The following is a 25,616-nucleotide window of genomic DNA, read 5'->3' as shown; positions in this document are numbered from 1 at the left end:
GAACATCAGGTTAGAAACTATAACATGTACAAGCGCTGAAGCGAGCCTTTGCTTTAACGCACTTTCACAATCATTACTTACTCTGCGTGTTCTCTTCTTCCTCTTCCCTCCTCCCCGTGTGCAAGATCATTCCTCCCTTGAAACACTGGAGGAAACAAGGCGGTTCCTTCCCTTGCAGCACTTGCACCTAGCGAGGCAAAGCACAAATGACAGCATTTTAAAGGTTGCGAAACATGTTAATGAGCAGATTGCTGTTAATGTTTGTTTAGGCATCCACTTATTTGAAAGTGTACATAAAGCACAATGGGGCATTTAAATTACCACACGAGAAAACAGTACGATTTTTCAACGTGTGCTCTGGGTGTATCTAAAGGTTATACGTTTGATGCTACACCAGAGGTCGATTTGTCTTAACAAAACACTAACCGTGCATTCCAGAAATATATATATTTTTTAAAATTTGTTTTTGTCAAAAAGAAAAGGGGTATTATGATCATACATTACACATCACAGTAAATTACTTATAGCATTATGTAAAAACAGCAAGGGAAAAAAGTAGAAAAGAAAAAGAAAAATAAGCAGATAAATCAATTTAAGAGTGAAATCATTATTACTAAATTCAATAAACACAAAGAATGCCTCAGCGTCTTACTAATCTAAAACCCCCCATATAGCTCTATATTTTAGGAGGGCCCGAGCTCCCCTATTCTTAGCCAAAGCTTTCTCCCTTTCCCCAATTTCTTTAAGAAACCACCACCATTCCATCTCTGTGGGAGATTTAGTCGAGATCCATGCCCTAGCAATTACTATGCGTGCAGTAACAATCATTATAGATAGTAAGGAAGAATGCTTTTGTGCACATGCTTCCTTATACCCTAGCATCCGTTCAGTTGTTGACAATCTTATATCGATACTTAATTTTTCTGACATTATCAATAGGGTTTTATCCCAGAACTCTTTCAACATGGGGCATAACACAAACATATGAATAATATTCGCTGCGTATTGACCGCATTTAGGGCAGTTCTGACGCGATCTTTGCTGGGATATAGAGTTTAAATCTCCAGTTGAAGTCCATTGAGCAATCTTTCCCGGTGTATAATAAAGACAGCATAAAGTCCGAAATTGCTGGAGCTGAAGATTAGTAGAATGGACTGAGCGAGAGATATAGTCAAAAGCTTGCGTTAGCCTATCTCCTGTTATAATCTCTCCCAGTTTCTCGCTCCATTTAAGAGCTAGTTTTTCACATCCATCCCCTCTATTCTCACAGAGGATCCGATATGCTCTACTAATAGTAGCCTTTAAGTTCTGGCCATATACAAGTTCCCACATACTAGCCTCCTTAATCAATCTTATTCCCAGACTCCTAACCAGATGGTCTTTAATTTGTAGATACTTAAAAAAAAGGTTTTAGGAATTTTAAATATTAAAGAAAGATTCTCAAACGACTTTAGCCATTGCAGTCTAATAATTGGCCCAATGATTGTATCCCATATTTAGCCCACTGAAGAGCGGTCTTATCATGGTAAATACCAGGAAACATTGGATTGCCCCATAAAGGAAGTCTGCTATGAATTACAGAAAGAGAAAGTCTAGATTCGAGATTCTTCCAGATATATACGTGATCTCGTATTATCTTAAACTTAACACGCTTAAAGTAATTAGGGTCGTGAATGCGATAAAGAAATAGCTTGCTATCAGCACCAAGAATCAGCCAGTGCCAATGTTGGACCAATTCAGGATGCAAGAGGCTTCGTAGACGGTCCACAAAAGCGGAAAGATAATAAAGTTTCATATCAGGTAAATCTAGTCCTCCCTGATTATAAGGGAGTTTCATTAGTGCTATTGCCCTTCTTGCCTTCCGGTACCCCAAGATAAAGCTACTAAAGATTCCATCTAGTTTTTTTATAAAAAGCATTCGGGATACGTAATGGGATTGATCTAAATAGATACAGAAATTTAGGAAGAATATTCATTTTAATGATATTGCATCTGCCCAAGATGCTCAGAGGTAGTTTGTGCCATATTTTTAATTGTTTTTCTACTTTATTTAGTAAAGAGACATAATTCAATAGATGTATTAATTTTATATTGGCAGAAATTTGAACTCCTAGATAAGTAGCCTTCTCACAGACTCCTTCAATCAGATCTTGCGATTGATAATTAAGCAGAACTTGAGTTTTACTGCAATTAAGTTTATAACCACTGACCTGACCAAACTTTTCTGCCTCAAGAGTGATTTGTTCTAAAGCCTCCTTAGGATTAGTAGTAGTCATAGCTATGTCATCGGCATAGGCCATTAGTTTAAGGGGGCGATGTTCAATATTCAGCGGGGAGATTCTTTAATTAGCCAACAGGATTCTGATAAATGGCTCGATATACAGAGCAAATAGGGGTGAAAGAGGACACCCCTGCCTCGTACCGCGCCTTATAGGGAAATAGTTAGTATTCATATTACAATACAGGAGTTTTGCTTTCGGATCTTTATACATAGCTGTTATCATTTTCAAAAACTTTTCTTTAACCCCATATTTAGAAAGTGTTGCCCATAGATAGTCCCAGGCCACCCGATCAAATGCTTTTTCTGCGTCCAGTAAAATCATACCAAAATAAATTTTCAGTTTCTCTGCAGCTAAAAAGCGGCTATTGTTGTATTAACATGGGCTGTTGTATCCCTCCCAAAGATAAAGCTGTGTTGCTGAAGAGAAACTAACTTAGTCATCAAAGGAGCTAATCGGGTGGCCAGTATTTTGGCAAACACCTTAACATCTGTATTAAGGAAATGGGACGGTACGAGGCAGGTTCTTTAGGGTCTTTATCCTTTAAGAAAAAAACAATATTAGCCAGATTCCAGGAGGATGGTACCTGGCCTAAGCTAGCGATTTGAGATATCAGTTTACAAAGTGAGGGAACTAAGAGGTTTTTGAAGCATTTATAGAATTCCGCTGGGAGGGCATCTTCCCCTGCGGCTTTCCCTGATGTGAGCCCTTCTATAGTATTAGATACCTCCTCTTCCGTAATATCTTGTTCTAAAGTGATTGCATCTTCATCAGTCAGCGGAGGAAGGTTACTCTGATGTAGATAATTCAAGATAGCAAGTGGATCCGCCGCCGCCTGGCCTAGATCTGGAGAGTACAATTTTTGGTAAAAAAAAAGAAAATTGATCAACTATTTGGGCAGGGTCCTTAAAAAGAACCCCCCCCCCCCTCTCCCTTTAAAACCTTAATCTTGGTTTTTTGCTGATTGTCCTTAATTTGAAAAGCCAAAATTTTCCCGATCCTGTCCCCGTATTCATACTGTAATGTCTTGTGTTTAGTACAACACGCTGCAACTTTTTCCATTAGAAAGCTATTAACAACAGCCTTCTGCTCCAGAAGGAGTCAATAGAGATGATCTTGCTCTACCCTTCGTTGCAATACTGCATCAGCATGTTCTATTTCAGCCCTAGTAAGTTTTTGGAAAGCATACTTAATTTGGCTGTTCATTAATTTATTTTGCTTATAAACTGTTGGGTAGCACCTCTAATATAGGCTTTCATTGCATCGCACACAACCACGGGTGAAGCAGAGCTAATATTATCTGTAAAAAAATCAGATATTTGTTTCCCAATGCAGATCCGATATTCTTCATTCGACACTAATTGTTTAGGAAACGAAAAAGGACGAGTAGCTTTAGTAGAGCATTTTGCATAAAAAGAAAAAATTATAGGGTTATGATCAAAGGACACTTTGGGGCATAGTTCAATATCTGCAAGTGGTAAAAGGCTTTCTGAAACCCAGGCCATATCTATTCTTAAATATTGGCGATGTGGAGCAGAGTAGTATGTATAGCCAGGTTTATTTGGATATAAGACGCGCCACGCATCTTTTAACGAATATAATCTAGCTAAATCTAAAATAGAAGCTCTCACCTTCACCATTCTTGCAGCAAGAGGATGGCTAGTAGAATCTAGTCCATAAGAAATAACACAATTAAAATCCCCCATCACTATCAATTCCCCTTGCCAGGCAGTCAGCTCCAGAGCCAAATTATCAAATATTGTGGGATCGTCTGTGTTGGGGCCATAAACAACGCAAAAAACGTAAGAGGCGCCGTTAATTTCTATTTGTGCAATAGCCCATCTCCCCCTTTGGTCTTCTAGAACTTTATGGACTTGGCAAGAGAGTGCCTTTGAGATGCAGATAGCTGTTCCTCTAATTGATATGCCTTGAGATGTACATACGATTACTTCTAAGCCAAAATATTCAAGAAGTCGGTGATCCTTGTAGGCTAAATGTGTTTGTTAATACTACCTGAGGCTTATAGCTCTTAAGTACTTCATAAACTAATTGCCTTTTAGATCTTGCATTCAAGCCTGCAACATTCCAGGCTAAACATCTAATTAATGCCATATCTGCTTAGAAAACACAATGTTAACATTTTTTTTTAAGAATAAGTTCAATGTAGATTCGCTATTTTACTGCTATTACACCTCCATAACCAAATCAAAACAATAAAAAAAAATACCCTTCTTTTTGAATCTGGTGTGCCTCTCGTCATCACCTGCACCAGTCTTTACATGCTAGCTAATACGGCCTGGACCGGTCTGAATCTGGCCATCACCTGGCAAATTTTGAACTGACACGGACACTCCTACCGAAACTTGGCATGAACATCCGAAGGTGGTCAAATATGTTTTTAGGAACATTCAGTGTACATTAGACAAAGCAGCTCGTTAGTTGTGATAAAAAGCTGTACATTGGCTTACGTGCTGCCACACATTGTCCAACACAAGGAAAGCAACATTCAACATTGTAAAATTAAACAACTTGTAGCTTTTTCCACAGTATTCACTAAAAACCAAGACCATGTGTATTAAATGTAGCCCACAGCAGAATATATTTTCTTTCCATACTGTGCGTGTTTCAGCAAATTAATCTACAATTGTATCCCAGGTATTATAAGAATTATGTTGTGATGTTTGCTATGAAGTAGCGTTAAATACCAACTGCACTTGTGTAATAAAAGCAGATCACACATTTGCAGATTTGATAGTATTTAATGTTAGTGCAACATTTGATGTTTTCATCCCCAGTTGTAAATTCTAACCTTTTTTCACTACTCAGACAGAGCTGTCTGTTGGGAGAGAGCTTTGTACACCCCCCCCCCAGAGCTAAGCCTTGCTTAGGATTGGATGCTTTCATGTCCGTCTCAGTTGCCTTGTCCCATCTGTTGCTGTCCTCCCCTTTCGGTGCTTTGGCTATACTAGCATTGGCAATGCCAATCAATCGCACGCGTATCTAGAGGTAAGTGACAGACGATGCCAATGCTCTTCAACTATGTACTGCAATCCTACTCACTGCTGAAATTTAATTAGATTCTAGTTAAAACAAATTGTATTTCAATTTAAATAAACAAATGCTTCAAGATAGCGAGTTTGGTATTAGTCTTACCTGAGCCCCTCTCTCTTCATCCAACTCCACTGTCATTAAAGCAGACGTTCCTTTTTCGCTCACAGTTGAATGCCTTCCTTGCCAGAAAAAGTATGCACATTTCTCCTTCCCAGCAACTCTCACTGCGTCGGTCTTTTGTCTGTGCCCAACTGGGAACAATTTACAAAGCGATTACAAAAAAATTCAACGGATGGTATTTAAAAACACATCTAAGCAGAAACAGACCAAAGATGAAGCATGCAAGACTGATGAAAAGCCAAGGGGATATGTGAGGGACACAAAGAAAAGGTCTGATTGTGAAAATGAGGCACACATGATACTCTGGAGGCCAAGATGGAGCACAGGACATGATAGGAATTCACGGTGAATCAGTGAAAATGAGAAGCACTGATGGGTTACACATGGAAGCACTTATGGAACGAGTGTCTGGTATGGCTGGTACATAGAGTGGTTTGAATGTCGGAAGGGTGGGGGGGGAATGGGGAGATATGGGAGCCAATTAGTGGTGCAGGGAGTCAGCTGATGCACATGGGACAGGCTCACTGGGGAGACTAGTGCAGACTTGGGTGGATAGGTGTGCAACAGAAATGGAAGGAGCCAACCAACAAGGCCGGGCACAAGGGAGCCAACCAGCCCAGCATGTGGTGATAGGGGGTCACCTAGCAAGCCACAGGAGAGGCAACCAATTGAGAGACCAAGGGAAAGACAGATCAGTTTAGTGCTTTAGGTGGGGAACCAGTGAAGGCATAGTGAGAGTGGAGGCCCTAATAAAGGCTGACTGAAGAGGGAGACCACAGCAGGCATGAGGGGTAATGACTTGGGGAGGGCAGCCTAATGGGGTGAGCCGTGGTTGCATATAGGGGTGAACCCTGGAGGACCCAAGAATGGAAGGACAGTTCATAGGGGCCCCAAAACAGTAGTTGGATCATAGGGAGTAAAACAAGTTTAAGTGGATATATCTTGGGGCTAAAAAAAAAGAAAAGAAAAAAAAGGAAGCAGCCATCAGGGTTGCGGCTCGAGAGGATCAAGCGTCTGCACAGAAAGTAGTCCCTAAGGTGGAGTTTAACAGGTCGGGAAAATTACTACAGATCTTTTCGGGTGCAATAAAGAAAATCGTATAGAGCAGCAAAATGGCATTTTTCATTTCTTTTTAGAGATATAGGATCCTAAAGCAAAGTTACAACCTAGGCAAAAAACAGTTCACACGATAAATGGAATAACTTAAAATAAATGGCTTTACACGCTTCACAATGCCTGCATAGGTGAAAATGAGCAGGGGGGCCCCATTAGTCTCAGTTACTCTTTTGGGTTTCTTGAGTAAAGTTGCCGAACCATCATTTTCCAGTTGACACCGGATGATCTGACAACCGTAACTCAGATTTTCAAATGCATTAAAGGTGAATAAACTAATTTGTGGAAGAATTTGCCTCCATACAAATGTTTAAATATAAACAGGTTCTTGGAAGGTGTGAGGTTTTATAGAACTCAAATGAGGTTTAATTAAGTATTTACTGCTTTGCCCAAACACTCCTATGTACATGCAAAAACAATTTTGCCATGCAGAAAAATAAAACAAACCAAACACTGACCTGTTGTGCTAACCATGTACTTCCACTTAACCACATACGTATCACCCTCATGAAACTGTCCAATACTTTGCTTGGGTAACCGACTGTAGTCGAACTCCAGTATATGCCACACGTCTACTGACTCGGTTATGATTTCCAACTGCCTCCTGTCATCTCCTTCCACAAACCCATAGCCTCTGCCAACGTTTAATCCATCCAAGACTGTCCCAACAGCGGTCTGGGGGACTGGAACCATTAGCATGACATTGTATGGCTTGAAGTCTGTTTTCTGATCTTCCTGTAAGGGTAGAATTTGGAAAGAGATTTTTGGCTTAAACACAACCTAGTTAAGCATTGAAATGAACAGTTGTACTGTTGCTGGATTTTGAATTACTCAATACATTTGTGATTTCTGGTCCTTGGTTGCTGTTTATGTGGTCTGTTGCTGGATACTTACATTCGCACTTAATTCACCCCAACCAACCGACAACCTTGAAACGACAAAGGATTCTTTCGAACGCTAGCGTATATGAAAAATAAGTGAGCAATTCATTACTAGTGCTCTTTTACTTTCTCTATTTTAGGGTGCTTTGCTGCACCATTAAACTGACTAAGTGTGAATAGGTCCGAAAACAAAATGAAAGGATACAGTGAGTGACCCCCAGCAAAGCTTGTTTATAAAACAAACAAAACAGTATATTTTCGGTTTACATAAAAGAAAACCAACAAGTTTAGGGAAAAAGTGTTTGTTTGAAGCATATTTTCAAGATACACCCACAGAGACTGAAACGAGGCACACAGCAGCTCCCCGTGCATTTGTGGCATCACTTAGCATCAAAAGTAACATCACCCTAAGTTTTAAGAATGAAGCATTCTGGGAGAACATCAACATTTACCAAGTGTGGGAAGCTGTTCTGGTGCATAGCTGCAGATTGATGGAGCCTTCCATTTAGAGACGTGTTTTGTGCAGCGAAGGACACAGATGGTCTGTTTCTCATCGCAATGATCACCTGAACTGAAAAGATTGCAGTGTTTTGTAGCATTTTTATTTTACTGACCTACTTATTGGCGGGGCCATAAAGAGCTTTTTAGTTGGCCAGGCAAGTAGCTATTGCTGTGCATGGTCGCAGAAGGGAGTTGGTGCAGAGGACACCAATATACATAGCTGGTTTGTGTCCTCCATAATACCAATATGGAGTCTCTCCAGAGGAGGGAAAAGGAGATGGGAGACTTCATGGAAAAGTGTCCCCTGTTCTGCATCGTCTAATAAGATGCAGGATTGAAAACACTTCTTCCGGCTGCTAAAATATTTTTGCCAGTGCTGATTGTTTTCTGCCGCTCATACGCAACACTGGACTACTATGTAAATTGCACATTGCAACGTAATTATATTATTCTACCCCGGCGTAAAGTAGCCCGTGGCAGGGTCTTGTTCACTCAATACCAAGAGCAAAACAATAAATAATGTCTACACCTCTGATATCTGTAATGTCAATGATACAACCTCAGCATTGCATAGGGGAGAAGGGCATTTAAGCTTGCATAGATTCCTTAATGTCTCACTTCGACTTGGGTAGGATAAAAAAAAAAAAATGACGTTATAACTAAATTGTGTTCAATCTGTGTTTTTGCATCAATGAACTTTGAAAATTATGTTAATTTGGAAAGAGTAAATTCATTCTTGAAGTCCAAGTGAAGCACCGCAGCAAAGGGTCCAGTCACTGCACAGTCCTAAGATAAGAAAAAGGTTTCCCCATCGTCCGAACACTACTAAAGGTTACTAGGGAAATCTTGGATCTAGAAATGTGCACATTACAGAAGCAGCATCAGGAGGTGCATTCAAGATTTGTATTATAGAATTGGATCTACAAAGAGATCAACAGTAATTTGACGTACACAAGTCAAAACAATACATTTTTGTAAGACATTTAGAAAACTAAACGTTTTGCAACACCAATTAAATTTACTGGACAAAGCATCGGAGTTGCTGCCCTAGCAGAGTTAATATCATACTTTATTAAAAAAAAAAGTTTTAGAAAAATTAATCAGGGGTGCCCAATTTTATATATACACACACACACACACACACACCTCTATATATACATTCCTTAGTCCGAAACATGTTTGGCGGATTGAGAAGCCGGGAAGTTTGAGCCTGCTTGTTCTTGCAACCCTCAATTAAATGGAGTTAACTCTTGCTGTGTGAGGCGTTTTCATGTGGGTAACTCGTGTGGATTTTTAGCGTGACGCCCAACTGCGAAAACGCCCTGCTGCTGTTCCAGCGGACCTGCGGCCGTGCCAGGACGGCATGCCGAGGGGACCGGAGAGTCCTTTGCTTTTGGGATTTGGATGGCAGTGCAAGCAGAGGCATCCAACTTCTAGGAACCCACTTGGGTAATAAACTATTATAATTCAGCACAAGACAGCTGCACCCACTGTGGTTAGAATATCGGGACTAAGAGTACCATGAGGCTGTTAGGCACACACCCACTGGGGCGGGACTCTATATTAATTAGTCGCCGTCATGACAGCCGTTGTGTTGCTTGATTAGACTGCCAGTGATCAAGGACGCGAAGTCCAAAACATGCTTGGCGGATTGAGAAGCCGGGAAGTTTGAGCCGGCTTGTTCTTGCAACCTTCAATTAATGGATGCCCAGCTCCCGAGTCGGCAGCTCTGGACGCTGCTCCGCATCCTCTCCCCAATAGAGATGGAGTCTACCTCCAAAGATGCATTTCATAGTGTGGGCAATGCTAAAGAATCGCTAAGCTTCAGCCATGGGATTTCTACTTTAAACTCCAATTTTACAGGCAGTCAGGGTCCAAATGAGCCACTACACATTGACCAAACCTGTCGGATCCAAGTTTACGGCAGGGTTTTGCAGGGCTGATTTTTTTTTGAGATGCAACACAATCCAATTCGCATACGTTAGCCTCACTATTAACATGGCTCTTCTTTTCAGCATCAGGACGACAAACGGCACCTGCTTGGTCACTGAAGCCGACTCGACTTTACAACATCAGGACATAGTCGTTAAAGAACACTGGAAACACACTGAGAAAAAGTTATCGTGCTTATTCATGGTACAAAGTATTTTGGGGAAATGCTAGTGAGAAGACGTTGGCTTATAGGTAGCACTTACCTTCTCTATGTACAAGTTGTTTCAAGGTCAGTAGATAAAATAAGTTGTCAAATTATAAAACACCCATGGCACACTGCAGTGTCCACTGGCAACAGTGACACCCAAATCTATAGCCACAGTCCTAATTGCCTCTGGAAAGAGACCCACAAGACAAATTCAACGAGTGGTATTATTAGCTATTAAAGGGACCCTGGAGTGAAGGTAGGTTTCACAACCCAACCAGACGTAGAAACCAAAGTTTAGAAGAGGGCTACAGCTCAGTAGATTCCCCACTCCACCCTCGCGTGGTTCGAGGGCAGAGACTGACCGCTGCTGTCAGTGACGTGCGCTGGCTACCGACTGCCTCACCAAGACTCCGCTTAACTCGGATTGTTAGAAAGGGCGCTGAAAAGGCAGTGAAAGGATATGCACTGGGGCACTGATGGCAGCAGGCTTGAGCCAGTGTTCACGGCCCCATCTCGAGTATCCTCAACCGAGACTCAACACCATAATATTGGAAACTTGGCTTATATTTTCTACGAAGTTAGCCCAGTTCGAGTATTTTATTCTTCACATGATCAGTCATAGAACTGAAGTGCAAGGACGCTATCCAAAGTCGCCCTAACATAAAAGCTAAAAGGTCTTTACATCAGTTTGGCAGGTATGATAGAAGGCTGACTAGCAATTATTTTACGTTCTAAGAAAAGTGCTGTGAACATGGGACTCTCCGGTTTACAGGCTCCCACAACACTCCACATTCAATCCCATGTTTGGGGAAGTTATCCTAAAGCGGCTTATGGTAACTCAGGCCCACTTAACATCACACTGTCAAACAGCAGTACCTTTTGTGGCTGGACTTCCTCGATTACATTCTTTTCAGCAGGTTTCTTCATTTCCGTCCAATCCAGAAACTTTTCTTTGAACAGTAGAGTCTCATTATGTTCGGTGATTCTGCCAAAAATTGCCCAATCTGGACGTCCCTGTCCTTTTCTGCAGGATTAAAACATACACGAAAGATTAAATAAATGTGTGAATGTGGGTGCGCACTTTGATGCATAATTTAGTTAACATACGCAAGTAGCACATGGCAATACAACATTCCACCACAATGCACTACATAATGCATTTGCAAAGTGTGACATTAACGAACAAGTTAGACCCTTGGTCATGAGAGAAGGAAGCAAGTAGCGAGGCTCTGAGGCGACTACAGCTGGAAGAAGGTCACACAATCACAGATGACTGAAAACGCGTCAAATAATGAATGAGAGGTTCCAAAGCTCCAAAGCCAAGAAGCGGCCAGATCAGCGAGCGCATGGCCAGTGGGGCTGAATGATGCAGAGGAAGAGCAGAGATGACTGGCTGGGTGGTAGGGATGGCATTAGATAGAAAGGAAAGGTGCCCCTGGTTAATGGAAGGCATGGTGAACGAGGCATGGACATTCCAACTGCACAGGAAGGCTCCTGGCTTCCAGTGTTGGGGCGGCAGGGCTCTTATGCGGTTGCTTATCTTGAGGCCCCCTTACTGGGAGACCACCGCATGATTACCGAGGCCTCGCGATGAGGTACAAGGAGAATCCTAGGAAAATTCTGTTGGATTTATCAAGCAGGAAAACATGGGAATATTTTGAAGCCACTCTGTGCAACATCAAGTACAGGAGGATCCTTCTGCAGATGTGACGGAAACGGAAGCCGGAACAGACCCAGTTCATTGGTGAAACTGAAGAGAAGTCCGTGCAAGGGCAGATACCACGCTTTTTTCTCTTTTTTTAAACTTAGGGTGAAATAGGGGGAAGTACCAAAAGCCATTAGCCACACGGAGAAAGGCCAGTAAAGCCATACGAACTGGAGAGAATGCGCCTCAGTTTGGAAATCTGTTGAACCGTGGATCGCCGCCACTCACTGTCTAAGCCTCATGGATGCAGACAAAAGTCAGAACACTGTAGGGTCAGAGGGAAGGATGCAGTTAATAAGTGACTGGAGGGGCTACTGGGCTCTGGGCAGCATAAGTGCGCTGCTACTCTATGGCAATATAGTGCTCTCTGCACTGCTGCAGTGTTTTGGAAAAGATTGCCATCTTGACTGGGAACTAGCTGCCACCCACAAAGGAAAGAGATAGGGGTGAGAAACTGGTACATTCGGGAGGCAACAAGGTGTATACAGAAGAGGAACGTAGCCTGGCCTGGTGAAAGGCCGTATGTGCGGGTTTGGGCGGGAGAGGTGAGTGTAAGGCCCCAGGCGGCTGCTAGAGAGGCCGCAAATGACAAGGTGCCACTCACTGGTGTCGATGCTGCTAGCAGGCCCAGGAGCGCGACGGCTCTGGATAGGTCATCCGTGAGTATATGCATGGTCTCAGTCTTACCGCCTCACATGCGCAGGAAGCAGGTCTGGCTGGCACAGATTGTGGCTCTTCAAACAGAGGTGAAGGGTCACAATGAAACGCAAAGCTTGGTCTGGGAAGGTGCGACAGTCCTTGGGAAAGAGAAAGGCTTGAAGTGATAGGGCGAAAACATGCAAGAAGTATGACGGCGCAGATCAGGGGGTACAGAGGTGACACGGTCATCATTTGAAGAGGGGGTGCCCGCATTTCCAGACATATGACGACAGGGGTCAACAAGGCAGCTCGTGACTCCTTCTGGATAGGGGTTTGAGAGTTGAGTTTGCGCACTGATATGGGGCTGAAGAAATGACGTTGGCCGGTTGATTTCAGAGGTTTTGGGCAGAGCAGATGAGAGGTGGAGGGAATGGAATCTTTATCTGAAACACTTTCCTGCTTCTTGAAAGGACAGTGCATGCTGGCACCGAGGAGACTAGTGCTGCTGAACTGAGAGCTACGCCAGGAAACCGGAGGAGGCGTCTGTGTGGTTCTCATGTTAGAAGTATACTTCGTATTTCAGGAATGTCTTTAAGGAGAGGGGTAGGTGGATACTTCCGACAGGAAGGAGGATACAGGTCACATTTATTTGAGAACACCTGCTGTAGTATGGACCATCGCCTGGGTCTATTTTAGCAAAGGGGTAAAACAGGCACACCAGTAAGAAAGAAATCCTCGAACAGGTGGAAGCTTTTGTCCCAGCAGTGGTGGAGATCAAGGCCGGTGGCGAGGGATTAGGCAGGACGTGGATAAAGTTATATTGAGAAATGAATGACAAACATCTCATGTGGTAGATTAGGAGTAGTCGATTAATAGTAAGTGTCAACAAGCAATAGAAAGAAAACGAATGGCTGTGGAGTCAGAAAAGTTGTAATAGGCTCTGGGCCGTCATGTCGACAATGAAGGTGTTTTACTAGACTGACTGGCCTGGACTACTGGGATTTTAAAGTTGCCTAGGATGAGTAACTTGATTAAGGAGCAGAGTGGGGGTAGAGGAGCGAGTTGCATTAAAAGCAGAACAAGAGACCATAGGATGGTAGATTATAGCATCAGGAAAGATAAGGAGCCTGCCGAAAGGATGGCAAGCTCAAGAATGAGAATATAGTTTATAGGATGTGCACAGTTGCAGAACAAACGATTTCAATTATAGGAATATGTATTTAGTAAGTTTGATTATTTTAGTGTGATAAGTTCATAAAGAATGAGTAATTTACCTTTGGTAATGCTCTTTCCGGTAGAGGCCAACTGCAGATTCCTCACCTTCTGTATATTCCCCAGACCTGATCTGGAACTTTTTGAAAAGTACTTTTGCATACCCGTAGGTGGCGCTATGTCACTTCACATGGAAATCGTTTCACTCCGGAAAGGACGTACAGGACCTATACAGACACTGCTGTGCACTGACATCCATTGCATTCAAAGTGCCCCCCTCACCCCTCCCCCAAAGCAGAGCAACAGCAGCAAATTGGCTTTGAACACTGTGCAGATTCCTAGACTTGGGACGTTATTAAAGGGTAGAGCCCAATTCACAGAATAGGGAGAAAGGGATGGTCAGGTAGGTGAAGCATCTGCAGTCAGACAGATTCCTCACCTTCTGAATAGATACCAGACCCGTACCTATTAGGAAGTGGGTCAGCAAATGGCTCAAACCACAAACTACTGTAAGAGTGGGCAAAATGCACCGCTCAGAATCTGGCAGTCCAGACAGGAGTGCTTTGTGACTGTATGGAGTGACACCCATGGAGCCACCTGGCAGATGTCCAGGACAAAAACTCTGCATGCCAAAGCAGTGGTAGCAGCTTTGGGCGTGGTGGAATCAGACAGCAGACCGTCTGGACGCTGCTCTTTGGCCAATGTGTAGAAGATCTTTTTGTAGAGTTCGATCCAATGGGAGACGGCCTTTCTCTGCAGAGCCTTCCTTGTGAAGTACAGAATGCCGGCAGGCTGATGGCTTGTTTGACATGGAAAGGCGTCACAACTTCAGGAAAGAAGGATGGTTGCAATCACAGAAGCAGTTTGTCTGGGAAGAAGGTGGTATACAGTAGGTTGACAGAGCCTGAAGCTTGCTCACTCGCAGTGGCAATGTGATGGCAGCGAGGAACAGTCTTGAGGGTAAGAACCTGCAAAGGACAACTGTGAACTGGCTAGGAGTACACATCAAGTACATGAAGTAGTTATGTTCCCACTGTGGCATGATGAAACGAGAGGGCAGAAACAAGTGATGGAGACCTTAAAAAAAAACCTGATGATTAAAACAATGAGAGGTGATCGGGCAACCGCAAAATGGCTGAAAGAGCCGAAAGGTATCCCTTAAGTATGCCTGACTGGTGGTGGAAAACCCCTTGAAAGTTCAGGCATGTCCAGAGACACAAGTTCTCCTGGCACAGGGTCTGGGACCCCCACACCGCCCTGCCCGTTGCAAGACCTCATGGCGGTAGAAAGGTCTGAGCATCTGCACCAACCTCTCTTTGATGGACATAATCAATGCTTTGATCACCAAGCAGCTGGCTCTCAGCTCCAGGAGGCTACTGTGGATCTGGTTCTCGACCAGAGGCCTCTGATCTACACCTCTTACAGATTGCCACACAAACCCAGAAGGGAGGCATTTGTTACCACTGTCCACTCTGGGTGGGGTTAGGGGAGAGGACTGTAGCCGACCCAATCGCAATCCGGTAAACACCACTGTGAGAAAGTGCCATCTTTCTTGCATGGTATGACCCCACTTTTTGCTGAATTGCTGAATGTACTTTGACTGAGTGTACCCTGGACTCCTGCCATTCAGGTGCCCAGGACCTATGTTCCTTCCCTAAAAACACAAAACCCAAATTGGCAAACCATGGCCACATGTCAGCCCCTGGTAAATGGTACCCTAGGTACCCAGGGCCTTGTGAACAGGGAAGGCCTCTAAGGGCTGCAGCACTCCTTGTGCCACCCTTAGAGGCCCTGTACCCTTACACACACACACACACTGCCCTTGCAGGCTGGGTGTCTGGGTGCAAGACAAAACAAAGTCGACATGGCACACATCCCTGTGTGCCATGCCCATCACCTACACTGCCATGGCATACATCAGCCACCCCTCTAGCTGGGTGCCCTATGCCAATGGTGTGGGCACAGGAGCAGGAGCCCTGTGCCCCTACAGTACCCAGGTCCATTCCTGGGCACTGTAAGTGCAGTGCTGCTATTTAAGAGTACATGGTGCTGAGAGCTTGTCAAACATGAACTCCACAGCACCATAAAGGCAGCACTGAAGACTGAAGTTTGATATCAAACTTCCCAGCACATTAAACCCGCACTGATGCCAGTGTGGGATTTAATGTACCAAGCACCCCAGAGGGCATCTTCGAGATGCCCCCTAAAACCTAACCCACAATCTAAGTCTGCTCTGAGGATGCCTAGGCTGCCACACAGCAGACATGTTGCTGGACCCCTGGGTAGGAGAGCCTCTGCTCTCCTGGGCCTGCAACAATGCACATTCTGGGCAAGGTGCTAAATCTCCTCCCCCAGGATGGGGTCAGGGGGACGCTTCAAAGGCATGTTGCCTCTGAGCTTCCCCAGGCCACTGCAACCCCCCACTCTGTCGGGAAGCTTGGCCGGAAACGCCAAATCAGGACAGGGGATGTGCCAGCCTGCCAACCCCACCCCTCAGGTGGGGGAGGCGAGGTGAAGCACATCCCCGGGCTCTTGCTATCTTGAAGATGGGAAGCCCTACCCAATCAGGACTAGGCTACTGCCCCCCTCCTACAGGAGAGAGGCAGGATAGGGGGTGTACCCACCCCAGGACAGGGACCCATTGGTCCCTGCCCTTCACCTACCTGTAACGCCCCTAAATCTAGTATTTAGGGGCACCCTGAACCTTCCTTCCCCAGATTCCAGATTCCAAAAATACAAAGAAAGAAGACCTGCCCTGCAGCTGCTAAGAAGAGGAAGACACCAACTGCTTTGGCCCCAGCCCTACCGGCCTGTCGACCCTCAAACCTGCTCCTGCTCCAACCCGGCATCTCTTGTGGCCAGAAACCTCACAAACCCCGGAGGACCTGGCTACCTTTTGGCTCTAAGCCCCTGGGACTCACATGAGTAGAGGCTCTACTCAAAACCTACTTCTAATCCCTGGCAGCAGCCCAGAACCGCTAACCCAGCACACACTGCACCAGCCAAGCCTGGCCGGTGCCAGAGTGAACAAAGACCACGAGGACGACCCCACGGCGACTGTGACCCAGAGTACGGAACCAAAGGACCTCCCTCGACACTCCTGAAGAAGCCTGCAGCCTCAGAACAAGGTGCCCCCCCTACTGCGATCAACAGAGGGTAAGATTTCCCGACATCAAAAGGCACCCCTGCACGCAGCACCCCATGGCCCCCTGTGCCCAATCCCGGGGTACCTACCCATCCTCCAACTACCCAACTTACCTCTCGAAGTGGTGGTGGCACCTGAAGAATCCTCGTCCCCAAGCTTGTAGTCTTTTTCTAAACCGGAGATTTCCCATTGAAATCAATTGAGCGCCCGAAGGCTCAAAAGCACCCTGCACCCAGCCACCCGAGTGGCCCTGGCAGTGCAACCTCGACACCTACCTACTTCCCCCACCTGCCCTGAGTAAGTGACCAGGAGCCCAGCTCCCACAGCCGCGTGGCTTGCTAGTCAGCAGCCACCAACCAAGGCCCCCACCTATCCCTCATAGGATAACATTGGGCCTAACTCTCTCTGCACCCGGCCGCCCTAGTGTCGCTGAGGGTGAACCAACAGTACCTACCTGACCCTGGGGGACCCCTGAGTCTATGCCCAGAAACTCAACTCTGCCAGTCGAGTACTTACCTTTGAACTGATAACTATTTTCTTCAAAGGTTAACACTGACTGGCTTTTTTCTGAAATTTCTTCTAAGTGGGGACTTTTCAAATCTTAAAATATTCACCAAAAATCAGCCAAGTAACGAAAACGAAAATACTCACCTGCTCTTAGGTGAGCTCCCAGTGCTGGATCTTGGTGCCCAGCACGGACTCTGAAAAATACTTACAACTGTACTAACCCAATTTTCTCCCATAGGAAATCATAGAAGAAATTTCACAGAAAGACAGTCAAAGTGTCAATTTCTGCAAACTTTAAACATTCTTTAAAAATCGTATAACTTCTGAAAACGTAATTGCTTACCTGTTTTGGATAAAGGTTGCAGTACTGAACCTAGGTACCCAGTACTGGATTACAAAAGTAACGAGAACGTACTATACCTGTAACTTGAATTTTCTTCCATAGGGAATCATTGACTGTTTTCTATGAAATATTTTCTAAGTGTCAACTTTTAAAATAGCTAAATATTGTTAAAAAATCATTACAGTAATTAAGTCGACTTTCATCACTTGATTCTAAGTACTGACCCAAGACTGAATCTAGGATCCAGTCCTGGAATTCCAAATGTAATCCTAAAAGTAATCTGTTGCAAATAACTTGAAACTTCTATTGAGCTCAATGCATTATTGTGTTTAAAATAGTGTTGCCTATTGCAACCACTTGTAACTGTTTACAAAAGTCACTTGCATATTGCAAAAGTATTTATACAAAGCATCTCATTCTGAGAAAGTATAATTTAATGCCAATTGTTGGTTCTAAAATAACACAAGCATATATTTTTTATATATAAACCATTGGCCTAGAGTTCAGTTATTGAGTGTGTGAGACCATTAGCTGACTGAATGTGTACAACAAATGCTTTACACTCTCCTCTGATACTGCCTTACTGCTCGACCAAGCTACCACTTTAGAGAGTAAGGTTATATCTAACTTTAGCCTCTGCCAAGCCCTTGGGGACTGTGGACTCTGTACACCCTGTACCTATTAGGAAACAGTATATACAGAGCCACTTTCTCACAACCACTGCAGATCTTTCGCAGTCTCCTTCAAAATATCGACTTGGTTGGAGTGTCACTTTATGGCCTACGGAGACTTCAGACCCCACTGTTAAGCCCACATATTCAACCGGATGTGCTTGACTAGCAGGAGGCCATCAGTCCCAGTGGACCTCACTGAAATCCAGGACACAGGCTGAAAGATCGGAATCATAGCCTGAATGCACTGGACTCTCGGTGGTAAAGGTACAATACCAAACCGTGTACAGAATGGCTTTGATGATGGGACTTGTCTGAGAAGGAGTCGGTGTGACTTTGGAACGATGATAGTGGACCATGGTAGTCTGAAGGTGTTTGGCGACTAAGGTGAGCCTGTCTTTAGCAGCACGTTGTCAAGGTAGGGGAAGACTGAACTCCCAAGACGTATTGCTACCACCACAACCACTTACATCAACACCAGAGGCACGCTGGGGAGACCAAACAGGAGCACAGAAAATGGAAAATGTCTGTCACACCACAAATTACCAGTAGCAATGATGGGCCTGTAGGACATGTATATAGAAAAAGGCATCCTCCAGGTCGAACGCCACCATCCAGTCTCCAGGGTTGATGGCAGCCAAGACATAAGCCAGTGTGAGAATCTTGATTTCTTTCCTTCCCGAGGAAAGCTTTAAGAGGGTGCAGGTCTAAAACTGGACAAAAGCCTTCATCCTTCTTTGGCATCAGAAAGTAGCTGGAATCCAAAACCATACAGGACAAACAGATTTTCCTATTAACAAAATCTGTCAAGACCAGTATAGCCACAGCCAACTACGAAAGACTTTGGAAATCAGCAGCATGTAGAAGCGCAGCAGTGCACGAAGTGCCACATTTGGAATGAAGCTGTATGGCGGTTCCGAATACCCATACCCTGAAGGAGCAGCACACTACCACAAAGCATGTGTTGTCTATGGCTGTAGTGATCATGATGTTTACTAGGGAAATGTGCATGCCCTCTATGGTTTCTGCACTTGAGCAATGTGTAACATATATACAATGTGAACAGGACAGTGCTTCGGTATATCTATTTGCAGATATTGGGATACTGTGCATTTTACACACCTAACTTTACCTCATGCTTCAAACTGAACTGTATAACATTCCTAAAGTAAATGTCAGTACTTTAAAATATAACATTAGGAACTTTTTAACTTCTCCCACGAGTTAAACTGGAATATTGGGAAGGTATACATTTAATCAACGGAAATCAGGCTCTAGGGAAGACAGGAGAGATGAAGAGGTACCATGAAAGAGGAACAGCGGGTACAAGTTAGACTGAATAAGGATGAAGTGATCTTCCTCAAAATGTTAACATCTTGTCACCGAACGAGACATTCGGCACATAACTAGCGGCAGGTAGCGCAGGGATGGACGCTAGAGAGCAAAGTAGGGGGCAGCAGGAGCAAGCACGAGATGATGCTATGCAAGATCCCTAGTCTTTTCTTCCCACCTCACACAGTACTTGGTCTCCAACTTTGCTCCTGATCTCTAAACACAATTAATTTCTTGTAAATTCATTTACTGTCGCTTTACTCGGGGCTCCAACTGGAAGGATGTTGCCAGCATTCACTTCCTCTGTGAAAAAACTATTTCCTGCAACATCATACTCGCAAAACCTACATCTGACCCGCTGGTCAAAGTGAGACTTCTTACTGGTCACCTATGGAAACCAGCTCCTCATTGTGCATTTTTTATTCCTAACAGAAATGTAAACTATTCTTTCCTACCCTTTCTCAGTCCCTGGTCATCAGCGTGCCAATCACACACTTGAGCTTCAAATACATAGTTTATTAAACTTAAACTACTTGCCTTAATCCCTCACTAGATACTCACAATGGTCCACAGTACTCCACCCAGAGATGTGTGCCCTGTTAACCAAACCTTTTGTCTGATCAGGATGCCCTTTCATCATCAAACATGGATGTGAATCTTTAGCCACTTTATGGTAATTGGGAGTGTTAACTTCAACCCAACTCTCTTGTTATAGATCTTTAAAACATTCAGCTCTCGTGTTCAGCCTTGCAGAGCCCCAAATTCTTAGTGGCACCTGCCTTATCTTCTTTATCTAATAATGGACTATACTCACATCACTGTCTGTGGCTGGTCCGTTCCTTTCATGGGCAACACACCTCCCAAGTCATCTAATTTAATAAGGTTTTGCAGAACAATATGGGACACTTAACTGAAACATAAGTGGATCACATGCATCACCATGCCTTCCTATAGTTTGCTGAGTAAAACCATGTAGTAGACTAATGTTGAAAGTTCTCCCTATACAACTCCGCTTCCAGGCAACCCCAACCCCACTGGTGAGGGTGCCTAGGTTTTTTTTTTTTAAACACTAATCTGTTATCCCATAGGTAAGGTCTACATTAAAGTGATACAGAGTAAAATACTAACCATACACTTTTTGCAGTAGATGCCAATACCAGCCAGGTTGGAGGACACCGCACTTTCCAGATGTGCAGCACTGGGCCATTCCATCAAGGGGAAACAGCTTGCTCACCTAAGCAATTCACAGTACCTTTGAAATTTGTTCATATATTGCCACTAAGTGACTGACACAGAATTTACCCAATCGTGCAAATTTAGGCTTGCATAAGTGCTTCTCTGTTGCAAAATCTCAATGAGAGTTATCCAGTGTAAAGAAACGTTCTGACCCTACAACTAATCCTTTAATTGCGATCGGTCAAAACTAGTTACAGTTTCTTGCACAATGTAAGCTAATGAAGCATAATGGTAATGGAGCTTAGTACTACCACACAAGAGGGTGAGGATGTGATTTTGGTCACTACTAAGAAATCCACATACAGCATAAAACATCTGGGAAATTGCAGATATATTTTAATAATACTGTGAGGGGTCGTGACTCGCACATAATATGTTGTCTTGTTCTGTGTGGTAAGGCAGAGGCTCTGTTTTGCTTTACTTTTCACTCAAACACAAAATGACTTCTAAAATGTAATTTTTCAAACAACTAGTCAAAATGAAGAGTTTCATTACAAAATCTCATTTCAGGAATAGATGGTTTTGTGCTTCGGCAAAAGTTCTTACTTTACTGACCGCACAGCAACTTTACAAAAAGCCACTTCGTGATCTTTACTCTTTGCATTAATAAGGAGGTTGCATTTTTCACATAAATTTCGCTTGTGTTACTTTTAGTTCCACTGAAAACTGTGGATGGAGTGTAGATTCCTGCAGGGATTGGTATGTTATGGACTGAAGTATGGTGGGATTCGTGTGGTAGGGCGATAATTGCATGTTGGAAAGCTGGTACAAAATGAGATAGAATGGAAGTGTGGAAGAACAAGTCAAGAGCCCCCTGCTCTCCCAAGCCGACAACATCAGTCCCTATGAATTCTTTGTTTGGTGAGGCAGGAGCTCTGCTATACAGCATTAAAAGTTTGCAGAGTGCCAAACTGAATATGCCCTAAAACGTACATGTTGTGCAATACTGCATGTGTAATTTTCAAAAGCAGTTCTTCCTACACCTATCTGGAGTAGTCTCTTTTCTCACAGTTCTGTGCCTACTTCAGCGAATCTCCCCCTTTCCTACTACAGCTCTATCTCTCGGATACTTCCACAGCTGTCTTCCCGCCTCTTACTACCACATATCCTCAGTGTGAGAAGTTGGCCTGGCATATGCTGTTCCTAGTTATAGGGACACCTTGCACCAGTCCAATTCGACTCTTATTGATGGTAGGTTTAAGACAACCTTTAAAGAAAGCTATCCTAGTGGTAGCTGTGGAGAGCAGCCTTCAGGCTAAGTCTTGAAGGAGTGTTAAGCTTATTGTTTTACCATAATAACCTCTTGAATAACCAAATGAAAGAGTAGCCCACACAGGTATATATATAAAATATATGTATTTATTCTAGACAGAATCCCACAGTCACTTTATGTGGCTAGTGGCAAAGTTACAATTCAAACAAGCATTTCTAAACACAATAAATAGCACAGAAACCAATGGGCCCCAGGGGGGGACCAAACCATATACTAAAATAGTGTTATAAGAACCACGACAATTCTACAGGCAATGCCTAGGGCATTCAGGATCGCTGGCCCCTTAAGAATCCACCCACAGCTAAGAGGAAGGGGACCCACGGGAGGCGTGTGCAGTGCGAGAAGCTGCTGTCGGGATCGCAATGTTAGCCTATGGAGAATGTCGCGGTTGAATAATTAAGGTTTAAGGACACTTCTAACAACAGTACAAAGTTAAGGCTTGAGACTTAAGGCTTTGGAGAGCCCACCACCACGGGAGTACCGAAGTACCACTGTTACCTGCCCCAGGGAAGCCGGGTGCATAGGTCGATTCTGGTGTCGGGTCGCGGGCTGATTTTCTATGGAAAAGGAGTCCAAACTGCTGCTAGCTGGAAGTGTCGCTGAAGTCGTGAAGATTAAAGTTGAAGAAAAGACAAAGATGAACCTGAAAGCAGAGGGGACAGAGTCTGGGTCACAGCACAGTGACCAGGGAGCTCACAGGAAGGAGCTCGTGGATGTCGGGTGCTTCAGGTGTGGAAGGTACAGCTGGGCTCTGCAGTCACGGGCTCCGGGAGGCTTCAAGGAAGGCCAGCTTCTGGAGGGCGACTGTCCCACGTCGGCTGAGGGTCGCTGCGGTGTTAGTGTCCCGATTGGATCCACTAAGCATTGGCAACCGCAACCCACGCAAGATGAACAAAGCAGCTGCTGGTGCAGACCCACGAGGTCTGAGGGTGCTCTCCTTTGCAGGGAGCGTAGAGCAGGCCTGGAGCAACCAGGGGAACTCTTAGAAAGGAAGATTGTCCTCCGTCAGGGCCCACAAGTCGAGAGACAAGGGACCGCGGAAGGCAGCAAAATGGAGTGCGTAAAAGGGCTCCCACGGGCCACCGGAGCGGGCCAGGGAGCTGAGGGTCGGCACAAATGCTGCTTGAAGGTTGGCTCAAGAATGGGCCAAAGCACAACTTCCCCACTGGTCGGGGTCGGGTGCTGGACAAGAGGTGGCCGGTGTCTCGGGGTATGCGGGGATCTCGACACCCACGTGGTCCAGGGTGCTCAGACTTGCTGGGCACACTCACAGGACGCTGGGATGCACTGGAGACCCACCTCGAGGTTGCTGGAAGGCGTCGAAGGTCGTGAGAGCAACGAAGTTCCAACCGGGTATCTTGTAGTCTTTTAGGTGCCTGCCAAGCAGGGGGATAACTCCTTTATCCCAAGGGAGATTTCTTCAGTCAGCTGGGCAGCAGCTCGTCGAAGGTCAGTTCTGTGAAGTCCTGTACGAATCTAAGGCTCTAGGGCAAAGTTATTCCCATATATCCCCAAGATTAGGGGATGGTCCAAAATAGAGCCTACCAATCAGAGTAGAGGCGGGAAAGGGTGGCTACACCCACTCCCCTTTGTGTGTTTCCCGCCTGGGCGAGGGGCAGGATGCCCCTGAACCGGTTCCAGGCGGTGTATGCAGAATTGGGGCTCTGCAGCTGCCTACGTGCAACTCTGAATGGACTTTTGGTGCACCCACCCTGTTCCAATCCACATATCCTGTCTGGGGAGGTGCTGGCACCTCCCTGCCACAGGAGCCCTATTGTCCAGATGGCGAGGCTGGGGTTTTCCCCAGCAACAGCCAGCCAGAGTCGTGTAGGTGGCGAACAGTAGCCATTTTGTGGTACATGTGCACTTTTAAATTGGTTTCCAAATTCTACCGCTTTTCCCATATCACCCTCCTAGCAAGGGGGAATCGTGCCCCCATGCCCATGGCTGGACTGGGGGTATGATTCCTTCATGTTTGACACCAAACACGATATGGTTCTGTGTAGCCACTCCAAAGTTACAGCGATGACGCAATAACTTATAATGCGGTTAAGAGTATATGGTATGGCTACACTACAAACAACCCAGTAACGTTTTTACGAAGGTTGCAGGGAGGCCCTACTCACGTAGGGGTCCCCCCTCACACATACCTCAGCACCCAGCCCTGTAGGATTACCAGGGCCTGACATAGGGGTGACCTATGAGAGTATATGTGTTGTATGGTATGGGACATAGGGTACCTACATCCCTGTAAGGGGTGCTAGCACCACCTTACCCAGGCTACAGTAGTGACCTGGTGGTGTCAGTTTGGGTGGCTGGCCCAGGGTGGCACAACAAGTGCTGCAGCCCTGGTAGGCCTACTGGGGGCCCCATGCCCTAGGTACCTAGGGTACCATCTACAAGGGACTGGTAGGGCATGCCCAGCATCCAATTATGTTTGTACCTAGAGTACTCACAACAGTTTTAGGGAGAAAGCAGATAGGCTGGGGTCCTGGATAGCAGGATCCCAGCCAGACTAGTCAAAAACCACTTAAATACCAGGCAAAAAGTTGGGGGCAACCATTAGTCAGATTCCACTCTCCTACACTCAGCCTTCTCAACTTTGCTGCTGTAACACTTTAGTCTTCCAACCCCTCTTCCTACTGCAGATCTCTGCTTTTCCCTCGCAGGCTGCTCCTAGAGCTCTACAATCTACTACCACTTGCAGCAGCTCCATCTTCCATCCAATGATTATCCCGTGGTATCTTACCATTTTCAGCTGTAATCCAAAAAGTCCTTCTTTCCACCAAAATTGCTTAGAATCCCCCCTGGCATTTTCTCCTTCAGCACTCTTTACTCTTACGTCATGTCCAGCATTTTGCAATTCAACCTTCCACCTCTTCGAAGATCTTTTCCATGTTCACATGTCCTAATCTCTCCTCCTGCAGCTCCAGCTCCCTTTTACAGCTCTCACTGCACCAGTCTTTCACAATCCAGATTCCCTTTCTCACTTTGAATCTGGGTTTAAAATACATTTATTAATTCTTTTATGGAGTGGCCCAAGCCCACTTGAGGATAACTCACTTGTTGAACTGCCTGCAATCTGGCTTTAGGTGTTGTCCATGCAAGCAGTGGGCAACACCCATGGTTCATGGAAGGGGAGGTGGGCAGGAGCATTCTAAGAAAAGTTTAAGCACTAGCATTTTTTTGTGCTTTTGAAAATTAAGCCCTGCTTTCCTGCAACAGTCTGTTGACACTTTAAATACTTAAAGGTTTCCCTCCCTTTAATTTGGGTTTCATCACGTGGTGACGCTGCATCAGGGATAATACGGTCCATGCCACCTTCAACAGCAGTTCTTCAGACTTATTCACACCTATCAATCTGATGTAGCGCCCACTGACTCATCTTTTAACCTACTTCCCAAAATGCGCTCTGCCCTCCAGAATCACTGCTGCAAAGCAGAACTGAATAAGACTCACTGTCCAGAG

The 25,616-nt window shown here is 44.9% G+C and overlaps 1 protein-coding gene across 36 annotated transcripts in view; it reads right to left on the bottom strand.

The window, feature by feature from the left end:
• Positions 1-25,616, bottom strand: part of SVIL (supervillin) — a 635,411-nt gene that overhangs the window by 70,136 nt on the left and 539,659 nt on the right. For all 36 annotated transcript variants that reach the window (XM_085631809.1, XM_085631813.1, XM_085631820.1 and 33 more), the window contains 4 exons: positions 10,962-11,109; positions 7,022-7,298; positions 5,433-5,581; positions 82-187 (listed from right to left, as the gene is read on the bottom strand). In XM_085631809.1, coding sequence (XP_085487935.1) covers positions 82-187; positions 5,433-5,581; positions 7,022-7,298; positions 10,962-11,109 — 680 coding nt within the window. The remainder of the gene's footprint in view (positions 1-81; positions 188-5,432; positions 5,582-7,021; positions 7,299-10,961; positions 11,110-25,616) is intronic.

This window comes from Triturus cristatus, chromosome 10 (assembly GCF_964204655.1).
Source record: "Triturus cristatus chromosome 10, aTriCri1.1, whole genome shotgun sequence".
NCBI lineage: Eukaryota > Metazoa > Chordata > Amphibia > Caudata > Salamandridae > Triturus > Triturus cristatus.
Note: the sequence above shows the minus strand (reverse complement) of the source record. Positions and strands in the feature narration are given on the sequence as shown.